This window comes from Typopeltis vanoorti, chromosome 15 (assembly GCF_054136105.1).
Source record: "Typopeltis vanoorti isolate ZY-2024b chromosome 15, IOZ_Tvanoo_1.0, whole genome shotgun sequence".
In the NCBI taxonomy this organism is placed as follows: Eukaryota; Metazoa; Arthropoda; class Arachnida; order Uropygi; family Thelyphonidae; genus Typopeltis; species Typopeltis vanoorti.
Window position 1 is genome coordinate 115,445,721 of NC_143563.1, and position 18,259 is coordinate 115,463,979.

The 18,259-nt window shown below is 38.8% G+C and overlaps 1 protein-coding gene across 1 annotated transcript in view; it reads left to right on the plus strand.

Annotated features, from left to right (window-relative positions):
* Window positions 1-18,259, plus strand: part of LOC150099091 (tensin-1-like) — a 780,515-nt gene that overhangs the window by 266,329 nt on the left and 495,927 nt on the right. Inside the window, exon 11 of the mRNA XM_090405808.1 lies at window positions 16,980-17,063. Coding sequence (XP_090261934.1) covers window positions 16,980-17,063 — 84 coding nt within the window. The remainder of the gene's footprint in view (window positions 1-16,979; window positions 17,064-18,259) is intronic.

The window sequence follows — 18,259 nt, forward strand, 5'->3', positions numbered from 1 at the left end:
TTCGTCCCAACTTTGTATCATCTACAAACAACTGAATATCTCCATCCAAATCTTCACCTATATCATTAATATACAAGTTAAACAGTAATTGACCTAAAACAGACCCCTGAGGGACTCCACTAGTGACTTTCCTTTTCCTGGATATCGCTCCCCCATACACAACTTGTTGATATCTATCAGATAGCCAGTCTCCAATCCAATGCACCAATCTAATATCCAACCCTCATCTGCTCTAGTTTGACTGTCAACTTATGATGAGGTACTCTATCAAAAGCCTTTGCGAAATCCAAGTATATTACTGTGTATCCTTCTCCTCTGTCCAAGGAAGCAGTCACTTTATTGTAATAAGTAAGTAGATTACTAAAACATGACCTTCCTTTAGCAAATCCATGCTGTCCATCAAAGATAATACTAATGTTATCAACCCAACTCTGGATCCTAGTTCTCACAAGCTTCTCCAACAACTTAACTACAACACCTGACACACAGATAAGCCTATAGTTTGATGCTTGAGTTCTCTCACCTCCTTTATGAAGTGGCACAATCTTGCCCTCCTTCCACTCCTTAGGAAATTGACCGAGTGCAAGAATCATATTAAAAAAAATATGTCAAGGCAAGTATCAACTCCCTGGCACATTCTTTCAGAACACGTGGTGATATATTATCAAGTCCCACAGCCTTATTAACATCTAGTTTACTCAACTCCCCATACACCTCTTGCTCACCTACAGTCAATCTCTCCTCCACATCATCGACTGCTCTCAATCCCTCCATGAAGTCACATTCACAAGATTGAAAGATCTTTATGAACTGCTCATTAAGTATCTCCACCATACATTCTGCATCAGCCGTCTTTATACCATTTTCTCCAATCAATGTCATCCTTCTATAATTATTCTTTCTTTTGCTGGTTACATATTGAAAGGCCTCCTTAGGATTCTTTTTGGCTTCATTAGCCAGCTGCTGTTCATACCTCTCTTTAGCTACCTTCACCAACCAAGTCACCCTCCTTGCTTCATCTTTGTAGACCTCATGGAATTGGTTATTTCCACTTCTCTTATACTGCCTCCACAATGCCCTTTTTCTCTGTATCGCATCCCTCATTTATAATTACATCCTCTGATGAGATGACCAAATCCAAGACCCTTAATCCTTGTGTGCCCTCTGTTACATACTGTCTGAGGGAGTTATCCCTCAAAAACTCAAGAAACTCATTTTCTTTACTTCCAGTTGCTATTTCATCATTCCAGTTTATATTGTCATAATTAAAATCACCCATAATGATCACCCTTTTCTTATTTTCTTGGCTAATTTGACTATACATTTCACTATCACCACCATCCACATTACCTGGTCTATAACAACATTCCACCAAGGATTTGATTCCATTCATCTCTATCTCACACCATACTGCCTCAAAACCCCACTGGCACTATTTCCCTCTTGCATCTCTACTTTATATGAACATAACTCTTTCTCTATCATCAATAGCATTCCCCCTCCCTTTTTACCCCTTCTGTCCTCACGAAACACATCATACCCTACCATCTCTATTCCTGTCAGCATGTCATCCTATTCCAACCATGTCTCACTTATTCCAACAATCTTTGGGTGAAAAGATGCAATTAATGCAACCATTTCATCTGCCTTGTTTCTTATACTTCTAGCATTTGTGTACAAACACAACAGCGCATTTCTGGATCCACAGCTAGTTCCACTGATACCACATACTCGATGTGATCTCTGCATGCTCGGCTTGGGCCATTCACCTTTCTGCTTCTTCATTTTTAAACCCTTTTCAATTCCAACTGTTTCCTCTTGATCCCTGGTCATCCCATTCCTTTTCTGCCTACATATGCTCACCTCCTTTTGGAGCATCCACCTTTCTCATGCTGTGTATCCCTATCTGCCCTGAGCCTACTTATTTCCATGCTCCTCTTGCACACCCATTCTCGCATTTTCTATACTCATAATACTCACTTCCTCATTCATAATCGCCTCTTCAATCTCTCCTGTCTTACTCTCCCGCTCTTCCACACCATTTCCCACTCGATCTAATTCATTCTCTCTATTTACTTCTCTCCCTTCTAGCAGCAGTCTCTCCAAGCGACTCACACCATAACCACTCAAATGCAGTCCATCGCTTCCATACAGCTCACTTCGTCCTTCAAACTCATTCCACACATTAACAAACTGTACTTCTGTCTCCTCACACATTTCAGCTAGCATATCATTCATAATCCTTGCTCTCTGCCTCATTTCACTACAGTCATACCTAGGCAACATGGTAACTATCCTTCCTGTCACACTATTATCTTTTATCCCTCTAAGCAGCCTCCTGATATCCATTCTGACACACTCTTTGTCCTCTCTCAAATCATTCGTACCTATTAATACTATTAACTCTTTTGCTCGCTCCTGCCTCATTTCCAATGCCTCAATCACTCTATTCATTTTAGCGCCTGGAAAACATACCTTATGCATTCTATCCTCCAACACACCTTTAATAATGGAGTCGCCATACAATGCCACTCGCTCATCTTTCGTTAACTCTTTCATGCCATCATTATTTATTTTAATAGTTTTTACCCGAATTTTCTTAATTTCATTCCGCATCCATTTCATTTCTTGCCTCATCCAATCCATTTCAACTTCCGAATCTCGCGACACATTCTCTCTATCATTCAATCTTTCTAACTTTCTAACTCTCGACCCCCTCTTCTCACTTTCACTCTCATTCATCCTTCTTTGTTTCCATACTTTTGTCCAACATGCATCCAACTTTCGCTATCATTCTTCTCATTTTCACACTCATTTATCTTTCTTTGTTTCTGTACTTTCAGTCCAACATGCATCGAACTTTCGCTATCATTCATTCTTTTTTCACTATCATCCATTCTTTCGTTTTTTTTAATTTCAATTTCTGGGTCATGCCATTTCTAGTTTCATTCGTTCTCTCAGTTTCTTTTTCTTCCACCACTCTCATCTCACTTTCATCCCTTTTAACATCTGTTACGGTTTTCAAATTGCTCTTTTTCTTTTTTACTGATTTTTTAACAATTTTTCGGCTCTCTTTCTCACCACCCTTCTCTTTCAAACATGCACTCATTTTCCCCATGACAATCTTGCTACTAACACTTTCTGTCATCAATTTCATATTTGCATTCATCAATTCCTCGTTCAGGTCACACTTCGCACACAACCCCCCCTTCCATCATCACCAAATATCCACAAATCATTTATGTAATCGAAAGAATACATATAACAGACCTCGCACTTAACGAAACGACTGAAATCTAAATTAAAGTCATGGAATGGCAATGCTGCTGCCATTTTTTGCAGGTTACTGAGTCTAATAATATCGATTTCGTAATTAAGTTTTAGCAAAAAAAATTCCCCACACTAATAAAACCGGTAACGCACAATGTTTACAGCCTCTCTTACTCAAACAATTACACATACAATTTCTCTCTATTCCTAGAAATTTAATATTTAATTCCTAGAAATTAAATATTCTTGGAATATTTAATTATTCCTAGAAAACTTATCCCAATCAGGAGCTCTTCTTATACATGTCACTGCGCTTGACTCACGAGCACCCTCAAGGTGTTAGTAATGAGAAGGATGAGTGCTCATCTGATAGAAAAGAGAGAGAGTGTAAATGAGCAGTGAAAAATTGGCAAAAAGGTTTTGAAAAAGTGAATGAACAAGCTGCTAAACTTAATAATCGATCTAAGAATTGGTAGTAAGAATGATGAAAGTGATGCAAATGCAGCAGAAGTTGAAAAACAGAGTGCAGTTAATGGTAAGGAAGAAAGTGGCATTGATGGCGAACAAGCGTGTATGATTAGCAATAAAATTGAGAGAGTGAATGAGAGTGAAAAAATGATGCAAGATTTGAAACTGAGTTGGTGAAGAAGCAAGAGGTGAAATGGATGTGGAGTAAAATGAAGAGAATTATAGATATATGTGGAAGAGTGAAGAATGCAAAAACAAATGTTGTCAGAATGAAAGAGGTAATGAAAGACCTGCATATGGCACTGTATGGGGATTCGATTATTAAAGGTGTAAACGAGAAGATGCACAAGAAGGTTTGTTTTCCTAGAGATAAAAATGAATGGAGAGATCGAGGTATTGAATATGAGGAGTAAGTGAGCAAAAGAGTTGATGGTGGAAATCGGAACAAATGACTTGACTGGCAACAAGGAACAAGTAAGATTGGATATCAGGAGATTATTGAGAAGGATAGAGGATAAAAGTGTGATAAAAAAAAGTAGTTAGTCTATTGCCCATGTATGACAGTGATGAAATGATGTGAAGAGGCAAAGATTGATAATGTTGGAATTAAAGTTTTACTTCAAAAATAAACAGTGTTTTAATTTATTTCCCTATACGTTGTTTTGATTTTTTGTAGTTTTTTGCTGTGTATTGTGAGAGGGGCAGCAAACTCAGGAACTGCCCCAGGCAGCAAAAGCTCTAGCTACACCACTGTGTGAGATAGAGGTGAATAGAATGAAATACATAGTTAGATGTTGTTATAGACCTGATAATGTTGAATGAAATGTATAATCAAATTAGCCAACTAATAAGAAAAGGGTGATCATTATGGATGATGATTTCCGTTATGGCAAAATAGATTTGAATGAAAGGATAGCAACCAGAATATCTATTTCATTATCCTTCATGTCTTTTGCAAATATTTGTTTCAATTATCCTTAAAGGATAATAAAATTCTGCTTATTGGAAATCTATACATGTTGGCGATTTGTACATTAGTTGCTTTCAGTTCTAATTTCAACTGTTTCTGCAACCATCTCATAGTGTACCACAGTAACTGTAATTTTTGATTAGAAGATACTATTTTGAAATCAGCAAAATATTAATAATTAAATAAATAATTGATTTATGTAACATGATATGAATGTAATGCCTTTTTTTTTTTTTTTTTCCAGTTTGAGCATGGATGTTAAAAGGGACGAAAGTGAGGCGGAAAGAAACGAAATTGAGAGAACGAATGAAAGTAGAAATGGCGTGATGCAGAAATCGCAAGTAAAAAAAATTGAAAGAATGAATGATAGCGAAAAAAGAATGACTGATGGCGAAAGTTGGACACATGTTGGAACGAAAGTGCTGAACCAAAGAAAGATGAATGACAGTAAAAGTGAGAAGAATGATAGCGAAAGTTGGATGCATGTTAGTCCGAAAGTACGGAAACAAAGAAAGATATGTGAGAGTGAAAGTGAGAAGAATGATAATGAAAGTTGGACGTATGTTGGACCAAAAGTATGGAAACAAAGAAGGATGAATGAGAGGGAAAGTGAGAAGAGGGGGTTGAGAGTTAGAAAGTTAGAAAGATTTAATGATAGAGTGAATGTGTCGCGAGGTTCGGAAGGTGAATTGGATTGGATGAAGCAAGAAATGAAATGGATGCGGAATGAAATTAAGAGAATTCAGGTCAAAACTATTAAAATAAATCATGATGGCATGAAAGAGTTAACAAAAGATGAGCAAGTGGCATTGTATGGCGACTCCATTATTAAAGGTGTGCTAGAGGATAAAATGCACAAGGTATGTTTTCCAGGCGGTAAAATGAGTAGAGTGATTGAGGCATTGAATATGAGGTGGGAATGAGCAAAAGAGTTAATTGTATTAATTGGTACAAATGATTTGAGAGAGAACAAAGAGCATGTCAAAATGAATGTCAGGAGACTGCTTGGAAAGATAAAGGAGAATAGTGTGACAGGAAGGGTGGTCAGTGTGTTGCCTAGGTATGATTGTGGTGAAATGAGGCGGAGAGCAAGGATTATGAATGATATTCTGGCTGAAATGTGTGAGGAGATGGGAGTAGATGGGAGTACAGTTTGTTACTGTGTGGAATGAGTTTGAGGGACGAAGTGAGCTGTATGGGAGCGATGGACTGCATTTGAGTGGTTATGGTGTGAGTCGCTTGGAGTGACTGCTGCTGGAAAGTGGAGAAGTGAATAGAGAGAATGAATCAGATCAAGAGGGGAGTGATGTGGAAGAGCAGGAGAGTAAGACAGGAGAGATTGAAGGAGTGGAAATGAATGGGGAAGTGAGTGGTATGAGTATAGAAAATGAGAGAATGGGTGTGCAAGAGGAGCAGGGAAACGGGGAGGCTCAGGGTGGACAGGGATACATAGCGTGAGAAAGGTGGATGCTCCAAGAGGAGGTGAGAGCATGTGTAGGCAGGAAAGTAATGGGATGATCAGGGATCAAAAGGAAACAGATGGAATTGCAAAGGGTTCTAAAATGAAGAAGCAGAAAGGGAAATGGCCCCAGTCCAGCATGGAGAGATCACATTGAGTGAGTGGTATTAGTGGAACTAGCTGTAGATCCAGAAATGAGTTGTTGTGTTTGTATACCAATGCTAGAAGTATAAGGAACAAGGCGGATGAAATGGTTGCACTAATTGCGTCTGTGCACCCAGAGATTGTCGGAATAAGTGAGACATGGTTAGATGAGGATGACATCCTGACAGGAATAGAGATGGAAAGGTATGATGTGTTTCGTGAGGATAGAAAGGGTAAAAGGGAGGGGGAGTGCTATTGATGATAGAGAAAGAGTTATGTCCATACAAGGTAGAGATGCAAGAGGGAAATGGGGCCAGTGGTTTTGAGGCAGTATGGTGTGAGATAGAGGTGAATAGAATCAAATACTTGGTGGGATGTTGTTATAGACCTGGTAATATGGATGGTGGTGATAGTGAAATGTATAGTCAAATAAGCCAAGCAAATAAGAAAAGGGTGATCATTATGGAATATTTTAATTATGGCAATATAGACCGGAATGAAGAGATAGCAACTGGAAGTAAAGAAAATGAGTTTCTTGAGTTTTTGAGGGATAACTACCTCAGACAGTATGTAACAGAGGGCACAAGAGGATTAAGGGTCTTGGATTTGGCCATCTCATCGGAGGATGTAATTATCAATGAGGTATCAAATCATCCACCAATTGGTGAAAGTGACCATGAGGTGATTACTTGGGTGGTTGCCAGCAGTGCAACCTCTGTGAAAAAAGAGGTATATGTGGAACTACAAGGGGGGTGATTATGAAGAGCTCAGGAGACAGCTTGCAGGTGTAACATGGAATGAGGAGTTAGCTGGAAAAGAGATCAATGCAGCTTGGGGGATTTTCAAAAAATATTTAGTGGATGTGGTGTCTGGGTGTATACCACGGGTGAGAAGGTTGGATAAGGTAGGTGTGAGATGGATGAATAAAGAGATTAAGCATGCAATATAGAGAAAAAGGGCATTGTGGAGGCGGCATAGGATGGGTGGAGGTGGCCAATTTCATGCGGTCTACGGGGACCGGGCAGGGAGGGTGACTTGGTTGGTGAGAGTAGCTAAAGAGAGGTATGAACAGCAGTTAGCTAATGAGGCTAGGGGAAATCCTAGGGAGTTCTTTCGATATGTAGCCCGTAAAAGAAAGAACGATTATGGAAGGATGGCATTGATTGGGGGAAATGGTGTGGAGACGGCTGTTGTGGAATGTGTGGTGGAGATACTTAATGAGCAGTTCATAAAGATCTTTCAATCTTGTGAATGTGACTTCATGGAGGGATTGGGAGCAGTTGGTGATGGGGGGGGGAGACTGGCTCTGGGTGAGCGGGAGGTGTTTGGGGAGTTGAGTAAACTAGATGTAAATAAGGCTGTGGGACTTGATAATATATTCACCACGTGTTCTGAAGGAATGTGCCAGAGAGTTGACACCTGCCTTGACATATTTTTTTAATACGAGTCTTGCACTTGGTCGGGTCCCTGGGGAGTGGAGGGAGGGCGGGATTGTGTCACTTCATGGGGGAGGTAATCGGGCTCGGGCATCAAACTATAGGCCTATCTGTGTGTCAGGTGTTGTGGTTGAGTTGTTGGAGGGGCTTGTGTGGGCTGGGATCCAGAGTTGGGTTGACGGCAATGGTATAGTCTTTGATGGACAACGTGGATTTGCTAAAGGGAGGTCTTGTTTTAGTGGTCTACTTACTTGTTACAATGGGGTGACTACTTCCTTGGACAGAGGAGAGGGATACATGGTAATATACTTGGATTTTGCAAAAGCCTTTGATAGAGTACCTCATGATAAGTTGACAGTCAAACTGGAGCAGATGGGGTTGGATATTGGATTGGTGCATTGGATTGGAGACTGGCTGTCTGATAGGTGTCAACAAGTTGTGTATGGGAGTGTGATATCCAGGAAAAGGAGGGTCACTGGTGGAGTGCCTCAGGGGTCTGTTTTAGGGCATTACTATTTAACTTGTATATTGATGATATTGGCAAAGATTTGGATGGAGATATTAAGTTGTTTGCAGATGATGCAAAGTTGGGACGAACCATAAAGAGTAGTGAAGATGTTGTGGCCTTGCAGGGGGACTTGAGGGGATTGAGTGGTTGGGCAGGCAAATGGGGATGTGGGTTCAATGTTGCAAAATGTAAGGTTTTAAAATTTGAAAAACAAAGATGGGATGCAGAATTTATGCTTGGTGAGAATATATTGTTGGAAGTAGAGGAAATAGGAGATCTGGGGGTGATGGTGGATGGGGATCTAGGATTTAGGGGACACGTCGCCAAAATTTTGGGGACGGCACAGGGACTTTTGGGAATGATGGGGGGGTGGACACTGACGTGTAGAAGTAGGGAGATTCTTGTTCCATTGTATAAGGCTTTGATTGGGCCACACATGGACTATTGTGCCCAGATTTGGTCACCTGGTTTTCAGAGGGATGAAGAGATGTTGGAAAGGGTCCAGAGGCGACTGACTAGGGTGGTTTCTGACCTCTGGAATGTCGAGTGTGAGGAAAGATTGAAAAGATGTAATTTGCAGAGTCTAGTGGAGAGAAGGAAGAGGGGAGATATGATAGAGACCTACAAGTTGGTAAGGGGTTGTTATAGGATCAATGGTGGAGAAGTTCTACAGAGAATAGTGGGAGATCTGGGGAGAACCAGAGGTCATCCCTGGAAACTGTATAAAGAGGGTGTGAGTAGGGGAGTGAGAGGCAGGTTTTTTCATGCAGAGTTGTGAATGATTGGAATGCCTTGCCTGAGAGTGTGGTGTCTGCAAGTTGTTTGAATGTGTTTAAGACCCGGTATGATGAGATGTGTGTGAGATAAAAGGACCTCCTAGATGAGTCTTTGACTCCATGAGGTCTTGTTTAATAATAATAATAATAATAATAATAATAATAATAATAATTACAGAAAGCTTTACACACTGCGGTGAACTAGAGACTATTGCTGCCACAAATATGTTTTTGTGGCCAAAATTATGGCAGCAATTCCAGGGCAAAGATGTGCGTGAGATTTTTTGAGTGAGAGAGAGAGATATAACAATCATTATTTCAAAATAATATATGCAGATGTTGCAGAAATAAAAAAAAATGCAGTAGAGTTTGGCTCACAAAAAACATGAGAAAGGCATGGAGAAAATCATGTTTGACTTTCTCCATGACAGTGCCTGATTTTGCATATACAAGGAATGCAATTGCAATTTGGATGGAATGATCTTTCCTATCTCACTCATAGCTCACAGGCACCCTGTCAGTACCACTATTTCTGCCACTGAAGGATGCACTTCAAGGATGCCATGTTGCAGACAACGGGGAGCTGAAACAAGCAGTTTGTGAAGAACTCCAGTGACAGAGTACAGATTTTTATGGGATCAGCATATGTGTCTTTCTCAGCAAAAGCATATAGAGAATGGAAAATTTGTTCAAAAATGACAAAATGCTTGTGAATGATGAAGGATTAATCTATTTAAAGCATTGTCATAATTTATATAATAATAATAATAAATAATAATTTATACCATCCCTTGTTTTTTAATCTTTTAGTGTTGTTTATCCAATTAATCACTATTATGAACATTATACTATTAATTATCTCTGCTTTCCTACTAATTTTGCTATTGTGGTATTAACTAGACTAAGTTACTACCAAAAGGGTATTAATTTGGTCTAGCTACTCACTGACGAAGCCTCAATAAAGGCTGAAACCGGTCTGGGTAGTGACCTCCCACCTAATGTAATAACAGCATACATTTCCTAGAAAATGTGTTTTACATTATGGAAAATACCAAGAATAGCGATCAGAACTTTACCACCTTTGCTGCGAGCTGCCTGAGTTTGTACTACATACTTGGACTACTTGCATTAGCTCACGCTAGTAGTCGCCGGTACTTTTATAGTTTATTATACTATAATCGGCATGAAACTCTCTGATTCCAATCTTCAAGTTTCTTATTTGGTTTTAAAACAATGTGGGATTTAATATCCCCTTAATTTAAATAATGTTTATATAGCCGAAATGAAGCCTATTGGCTCTTTATATTTAAGTAACAGTCTAACTCATTTTGAAAGCTCTTATAAAAGTTCTTTTGTGTTCTAAATGGGATTAAAACCAAAGTCTTTTCAACCAAGAGGTATTATCATTAACTCCCACAGATGTCTTTCCTTTGTTAATTGATTATAAATTGTCAGTGTGTTTTTTTTTAAAGTTATTTAATTTAGCTCAAATTACTTAACATCAGTGGTGATTAGAAATAAATATTGGTCTTCTGTTTGATCTCAAAGCAGTTTTTCTTGTCACCATTTTGTCAGTAATAACAAGTCCTTGTTATAATGACAGCTTTTTTGACCATTGTAATCTCACATTCTAGTAGATCAGTAGTGACTGAAAATTTCTACTATAGTGATTCCGAACTTTCAGCTTCAGTTTCAGCAGAGATTTCTACTAAATGGAAGGAGGGAAAGGTAATTCCATTATTTGTAATCAATTACAATATTATCTTTTTCTGTTATTCTAAATAAATCCTTTTTTTTAGAAAATACATACATTATCATCATCACACCTTCTAATGGAAATTATTATTATGATTCTCAGATAATGTGGATCATAATAATAATTATTATTACGATCCACAGATTCACCTAGAAGGTCCCTTTTGTATTACACACAGCTCATCATACCATGCCATAAACACATTCAAATTCTCTGCAGGCACCACACTCTCAGGCAGTGCATTCCAATCATTCACAACTCTCTATGCAAAAAAAACTTCTGCTCACTCCTTTTCTCACACCCACCTTATACAACTTCTAGGGATGACCTCTTGTTCTCCCCCAATTTCCCATCACTTTATGAACGACCACTTCACTATTAATCCTATAACAACCCCTTACCAACTTGTGTCTATCATATCACCCCTCTTCATCTTACTAGACTCTGCAAATTACATTGTATCAACCTTTCTATATATTAACCATTCCAGAAATCAGAAGCTATTTTGGTCAATGGTTTCTGAACCCTCTCTGACATCTCTTCAGCCTTTGGAAAACCAGGTGACGAATTCTGTGCATCATTGTCATAATTCGTTGCGTTGTCTTCACAATTTTGGTAATATATCCTCTAAATTTTGGATCCTTATCTACCATCATCCCTAGATCTTTTATTTCCTCCACTTCCAACAATATAATTAAAACAAGAGTAAATTCTACTTCCTATCTTTGTTTTTCCAAATTTTTAAACCATACATTTTGCAACATTGAACTGGCATCCCCACTTCTATGGCCATTTACTCAGTCTATTCAAGTCTTTTTGTAAGGCCACAATACCTTCTCTACTTCTCACAGTTCATGCCAACTTTGCATCACTGCAAGCAATTATCTCCATTCAAATTTTTCCCAAATGTCATTAATATATAGGTTGAACAGCAATGGCCCTAAACATACCTCTGAAGCACATCATAATGACTTTCCTCATCTGGGATATTTCTCTCCCATACACAGCTTGTTGATACCTATCAGACAGCCAATCTCCAATCCAATGTGCACTAATCTATTATCCAACCCCATCTGCTCCAGTTTGACTATCAACTTATCATGTGGTAATCTATTAAAAGCCTTTGCACAAACTAAATATACTGCTCTATATCCATCTCCTATGTCCAATGCTGCTGTCACCTTATTGTAATTATTATTATTATTATTATTATTATTCAGGCCTCCATGGAATCAAAAGACTCATTGTAAGAGGTCCTTTCTATGCAACACAAGTCTATCAAGACTCATCGAGGGAGGTCCCTCCTAGGAAACACAAAGTCTATCATACCACTCCTTAAATACATTGACCGTTCTCGCTCTCACCACTCTATTCGGCAACACATTCCATGGTTCAACCACCCTCCACTCAAAGAAACCACTCCTCACCTTCTTGCTCACAGTTTCCTTTCGTAACTTCCAGGGATAGCGCCTTGTCATCACTCCTTCCCGCTGTTCAACCAAGCAAAAGAACTCCCCAGTGTCAACCCTGTAACCACCTCTCAACAGTTTAAAAGTCTCAATTCTATCACCTCTCCTTCTTCTATCCACCAAACTCTGCAGTCCACATTCCCTCAGCTGATCCTCATAACTAACATTGCACAGTCCGTAAACTGAATTTGTTATCTGCCTTTGTACCCTTTCCACGGTTAATTTATCCCCTTCAAATCCTGGGGACCAAATCTGAGAACAATAGTCTAAGTGTGGTCTGATGTGTCTTATACAATGGAATGATAACTCTTATCTCTGCAGGTCAGTGTCTTTCTCATTATTGCATCAATCCTCTGTGTTACCTTCACCACCTTTGCAACATGTCCCCTGAATTTCAGGTATCTATCAATCATCAACCCCAGATCTCTTGTCTTCCCTATTTCCTCCAGTATAGCTCCTCCAATAGAGTATGCAGCATCCCATTGATGTGTCCCAAACCTCAAGATCTTACATTTTGCTGCATTAAACCGATACTCCCATTCATTTGCCCATCTATCTAGCTTATTACTAAATCATGATCTCCTTTTAGCAAATCCATGCTGTCCATCAAAGATACCCTTGTTGTCAACCCAATTCTGGCTCCTGATTCTTACCAGCCTCTCCAACACTTTAACCACAACATTGACACACAGATTGGTCTATAATTTGATGGTTGAATTCTGTCATCTTCTTTATGATGTGGTACAACCTTGCTTTCCTTCTCTTTGAAACTTGATCCAGTGTAAAGTTCGTATTCAACAAACAGGTCAATGCAGATGTTAACTCCCTGACACATTCCTTTAAAATATGCAGTGATACATCATCATGTCCCATAGCCTTATTAATGTCAAGCTTGCTTAATTCCCCATATATCCTTCCTCATTCATGGTCAGTCTTGCCTCCTCATCATTCACTACTCTCAAACTCTCTATGATGCCACATTCACAAGAATGGAAGACCTTAATGAACTGCTCATTAAATATCTCAACCATATCATCTGCAGGAGTTGTCCTAATACCATTTTCTCCAATCAATGCCATCCTATTATTATCATATTTTTTTTGCTGACTACGTATCAAAAGATCTCCCTAGGATTTTTTTTTTTTTTTGTGGACTTCATTAGCTAACTGCTGCTTATACTGAGTCTTTGCTACCTTACCAACCAAATTACCCTGTTTGACTGGTCTTTGTATTCTTCATAGAACTGATTATTACCATTCCTCTTATGTTCCCTCAATAAGCCTTTTTCTTCTTTGTAATGTATGCTTAATCTGTTCATTCATCCATTTCTTCTGACCTTTGGAATATATTTAGCCATTGCTTCTTCTACATTGATCTCGAATATCATCCAAGCAGCATTGATCTCCTTTCCACCCAACTCCTCATTCCATGCTGCAGTTCCAAGCTGTTTCATGAGCTTCTCATAATCAGCAGCCTTGTAGTTCTACATACCCATTCCTCATGGTAGTCCTCACATGGCTGGCAACCACCTAGGTAATCATTTCTTTGTCAATCTCACCAAATCAAGGGTGATTTGACACCTCATTTATATTAACATCCTCTGATGAGATGATCAAATCCAAGATCCTCAATCCTCATGTGCCCTCTGTTACATACTGCCTGAGGTAGTTGTCCTCAAAAACTCAAGAAACTCATTTTCTTTACTTCCAGTTGCTATCTCATCATCCCAATCTATATTGCCATAATTAAAATCACCCATTATGATCATCTTTTTCTCATTTGCTTGTCTAATTTGCTTATAGAATTCCTGGTCACTACCCTCCAAATTACCAGGTCTATAGCAACATCTAATGAAGGTGGGGGGATATATTGTATATTTCCTCCACCTCTAATATATTGGGGATATATTAGAGGTGGAGGAAATAAGAGATCTTGGGGTAATAGTGAATAAGGATCTGAAATTTAGGGGACACATTGCTAAAATTGTGAGAACAACACAAAGAATTCTGGGAATGATGCAGAGGACACTGACTTGTAGAAGTAAGGAGATTCTTCTTCCATTGTATAAGGCTCTGATTAGGCCACACATGGACTACTGTGCACAGATTTGGTCATCAGGTCTTTCAAAAGAATGTAGGAAGGATTCAGAGGCAACTGATTAAGGTAGTTTCTGATCTCTGGAATGTCAAATATAACGAAAGGTTGTGAAGATGCAATTTATAGAGTCTAGTAGATAAGAGGAAGAGGGGTGATATGATAGGGACCTACAAGTTAGTAAGGGGTTGTTATAGGATCAATGTTGGAGAAGTTATACAGCAAAAGGTAGGAGATCAGGGGAGAACCAGAGGACATCCCTGGAAGCTGTATAAGGAGGGTATGAGCAGGGGAGTAAGAAGCAGGTTTTTTGCATGCAGAGTTGTGAATGATTGAAATGCCTTGCCTGAGAGTGTGGTGTCTGCAGAGAATTTGAGTGTGTTTAAGGCATGGTATGATGAGTTGTGTGCATGACAAAAGGACCACCTAAATTAGTCTTTGACTCCATAGGGTTTTGGGATAACAATAATAATAATAATAAATAGTATTCTGTGTCCTGTCCCTTTTTATCCTTTTATCTTAACGAAATGCATCATACCCATCCATCTATATTCCTGTTAGGAATGTCATCCTCATCCAACCATGTCTCATTTATTCCAACAATTTTTGGGTGAACAAACTCAAAGCAACTATTTCATTTTCCTTGCTTCTGATATTTCGAGCATTCATATACAAACATAACAGCTCATTACTGGATCTATAACAAGTTTCACTGATATCACTTATTAGATGTGACTTTGCATACTTTCCTCAAGCCATTTCTTTTTCTTCTTACTCATTCCATAACCTTCAAATCCAACTGTTTTCCCCTACATCCCAGGCAATCCCCTTCCCTCTTTTGTCTGTGCACATGCGCGTGCGCACACACACACACACACACATCCATAATGTGTCCCCCCCCCCCAGTCCACCCTGAGTATCCCTGTTTAAGCCATTAGATATTGGATGAATTTCATTATGCATTGCAAACTACAACTCTAATTATTATTATTATTGACATCAGGCCCCCTCCAAGGAGTCAAAATACTCATCATGGGAGTTCACACTCCAATGCAAAAATATTACAACTGTGCTTTAAACCCATTCAGTTTCCACTTTCTTATGCAGTGCAATCCACTCACCAACAACCATCCATGAAAATAACCTTCTCCTCTCTTACATTTCTTTATGTAGCTTCCAGATGGCCCCTCATCCCTACCCTGTCTCCTATTCTGTGAAAAATCTTCACATTAATCTGGTAACAAATCCTCACCAACTTGCATATCTCAATTAGATCCCTTCATCTTCCTCTCTTCATAAATTGCTTTGCCTCAATCTGCCTCACATCCCACATCCCATAAACCTGACACTAATTATGAATCTTTTCTGCCCCCTCTCCAAGAAATCCTCATTCCCTCAAAAAACAGAACCAAATCTGAGCACAGAACTCCATATGCAGTCTTATCAAATCCCCATACCAGGGAACTATAACATCTTTGCTTGTGCATATCAAGGTTGCATACGGTGTTTAAAAGTGTGCATATCACACTTTTAGAAATGTATCTCCCTAAACTTCTCTGTCCACTATTACTTCCAGATCTCTCATCTCTTCCCTCCTTCAAAATTTCATCATTAACTGTATACTCTACATCCCATCCTTGTCTACCAAATTTCAAGATCTTCTGCTTTGTAATATTATATTAACATCTCTATTCCCCTATCCACTCACACAGTCAATTGAGAATATCCTGCAAGCAATAGACATCTGCTCTGCTTCCCACAGCTCCTCCCAACCCTGCATCATCCTCTAGCATCTGCATATCACCAGAAGCCTGTCCCAGTATTATTAACATACAAACCAAGCAACAGTAAGCCCCAAAATAGACCTCTATAGCACTCCATTAATGACCTTCCTCTTTTGGAAATCCCCCCCCCCCATGCACAACTTGCTGATAATACCTATCTGACAGCCCCAATTAGCTATCCAACTCATCTCTTATCCAATCCCATCTACTTCAGTTCAGCTAGCTTCTCTTGTGGCAGTCAATCAAAAGACTGAAAAATTTGGTACATCCCCTTTATTCAGTGCATTTAATTACCTTGTAATATGTAATCATATTACTAAAGCACAACTTCCCCTTGCCAAACTAATGCTGATCATCACAAAGAATACTAGTATTATCCACCCAGTTCCAAATCCCAGCTCTCACCAGCCCTTGCAACACCTAAACAACAACCCCAGGCACACAGATCAGCCCACATTCTGCAGCCTCAGTCTTACCTCCCCCTCCTCCAATGAAAAGGAACAATCTTATCTTCCTTTCACTTCTTTTGGAGCCTGTAAAAAAAGTGACCTATGTAAAAAAAGGTGTGACAAGGGTATCATTAATTCCCTGCAGTATTCCTTCAAGAGACATGATATATTGTCAAGTCCCACTTATTAGAGGCTGAAGCAGCTGGGAAAATAAATAATTCATGTTTGTTCTCCAGGGCATAGTCTCTGGATCATATAAGAATTCAGTATATTCCATATTGTGAGACTTTTCTTCTTATTATTATAATTTTTTTAATTTTGCATTGTTTTTTTGGGGGACAACAAGTGTTTTTAGTACTATTGTGAAAGTAATGAATCACATATTGATCTTTTCAGTGCTGATCAGGCGCTAGACAGATTTGCAATGAAACAGTTTTATGATGATAAGTTGTCTCTCTTTATGCATCCATCTCAAAAGAGGTAACATTATTTTGATATATTATAATTATTCTTATCATTGTTACTGTCATTATCAATACCATTCCTAAAATAAATGAAACATTTCATGCAGCTGTGTGTGTGTGTGTGTGTGATAAGCAGAAAAATAGTGAAGCTTATTTTTTAGTGCAGCTGCTCCTGTATTCAAACCTAAAGCTAAATTTATTGTTGTATATTATTTTAACGGTATAATAGAACACAGAAACTAAGTAAATAATTAATTTATTAACTTGATGCTGATATTTCACTGGTATTATAACCAGCATCTTCAGAGCACAAAAACACTGTTTGTCACAATACGCGAGACTAAAACAACATGGTGTACTTAAACAAAATTGTAGCAGCAACACAAAGACTAGAGTCCTGATTTTGGCACCCTCTATTTGAAAAAAAAAAAAAAAAACGCTATCATATATTACTAGAGTCTGAAAAAAGTGCTAGTTTTTTCTTAATATGACTGTCTCCCAGATCTTCGGCAAGTTAATACAGCCATATTTGTTGAGATTTGGAGTGTGTTTTAGGGCTTCTGTCGCCTCTAAGAACAATCTCTCTGATTTATATGGGTTTCTGTGTAGTACTTTTGTGTTTTTCCAGTTGATCCTGTGTGCAGGGGTATCCAGAACATGGTCTGCTAGGCCCGACTTCCCATAATGATATTTCCGGACGTATCGTTTATGTTCGCTGATGCGGATATTCACAGTTCTTCCTGTTTGACCGTAGTAGGCTTGATTGCATGAGCAGGGTACTTGGTAGACTCCTGGATGTGATAAAGGAGGAATGCTGTCCTTGGGTGAGCTCCTCCACAGTCAAACAGGAAGAACTGTGAATATCCGCATCAGCGAACATATGATCTCAACAAATATGGCTGTATTAACTTGCCGAAGATCTGGGAGACAGTCATATTAAGAAAAAACTAGCACTTTTCTAGGACTCTAGTAATATATGATAGCGGTTTTTTTTTTTTTTTTTTTTTTTTTTTTCAAATAGAGGGCGCCAAAATCAGGACTCTAGTCTTTGTGTTGCTGCTACAATTTTGTTTAAGTACACCATGTTGTTTTAGTCTCGCGTATTGTGACAAACAGTGTTTTTGTGCTCTGAAGATGCTGGTTATAATACCAGCGAAATATCAGCATCAAGTTAATAAATTAATTATTTACTTAGTTTCTGTGTTCTATTAT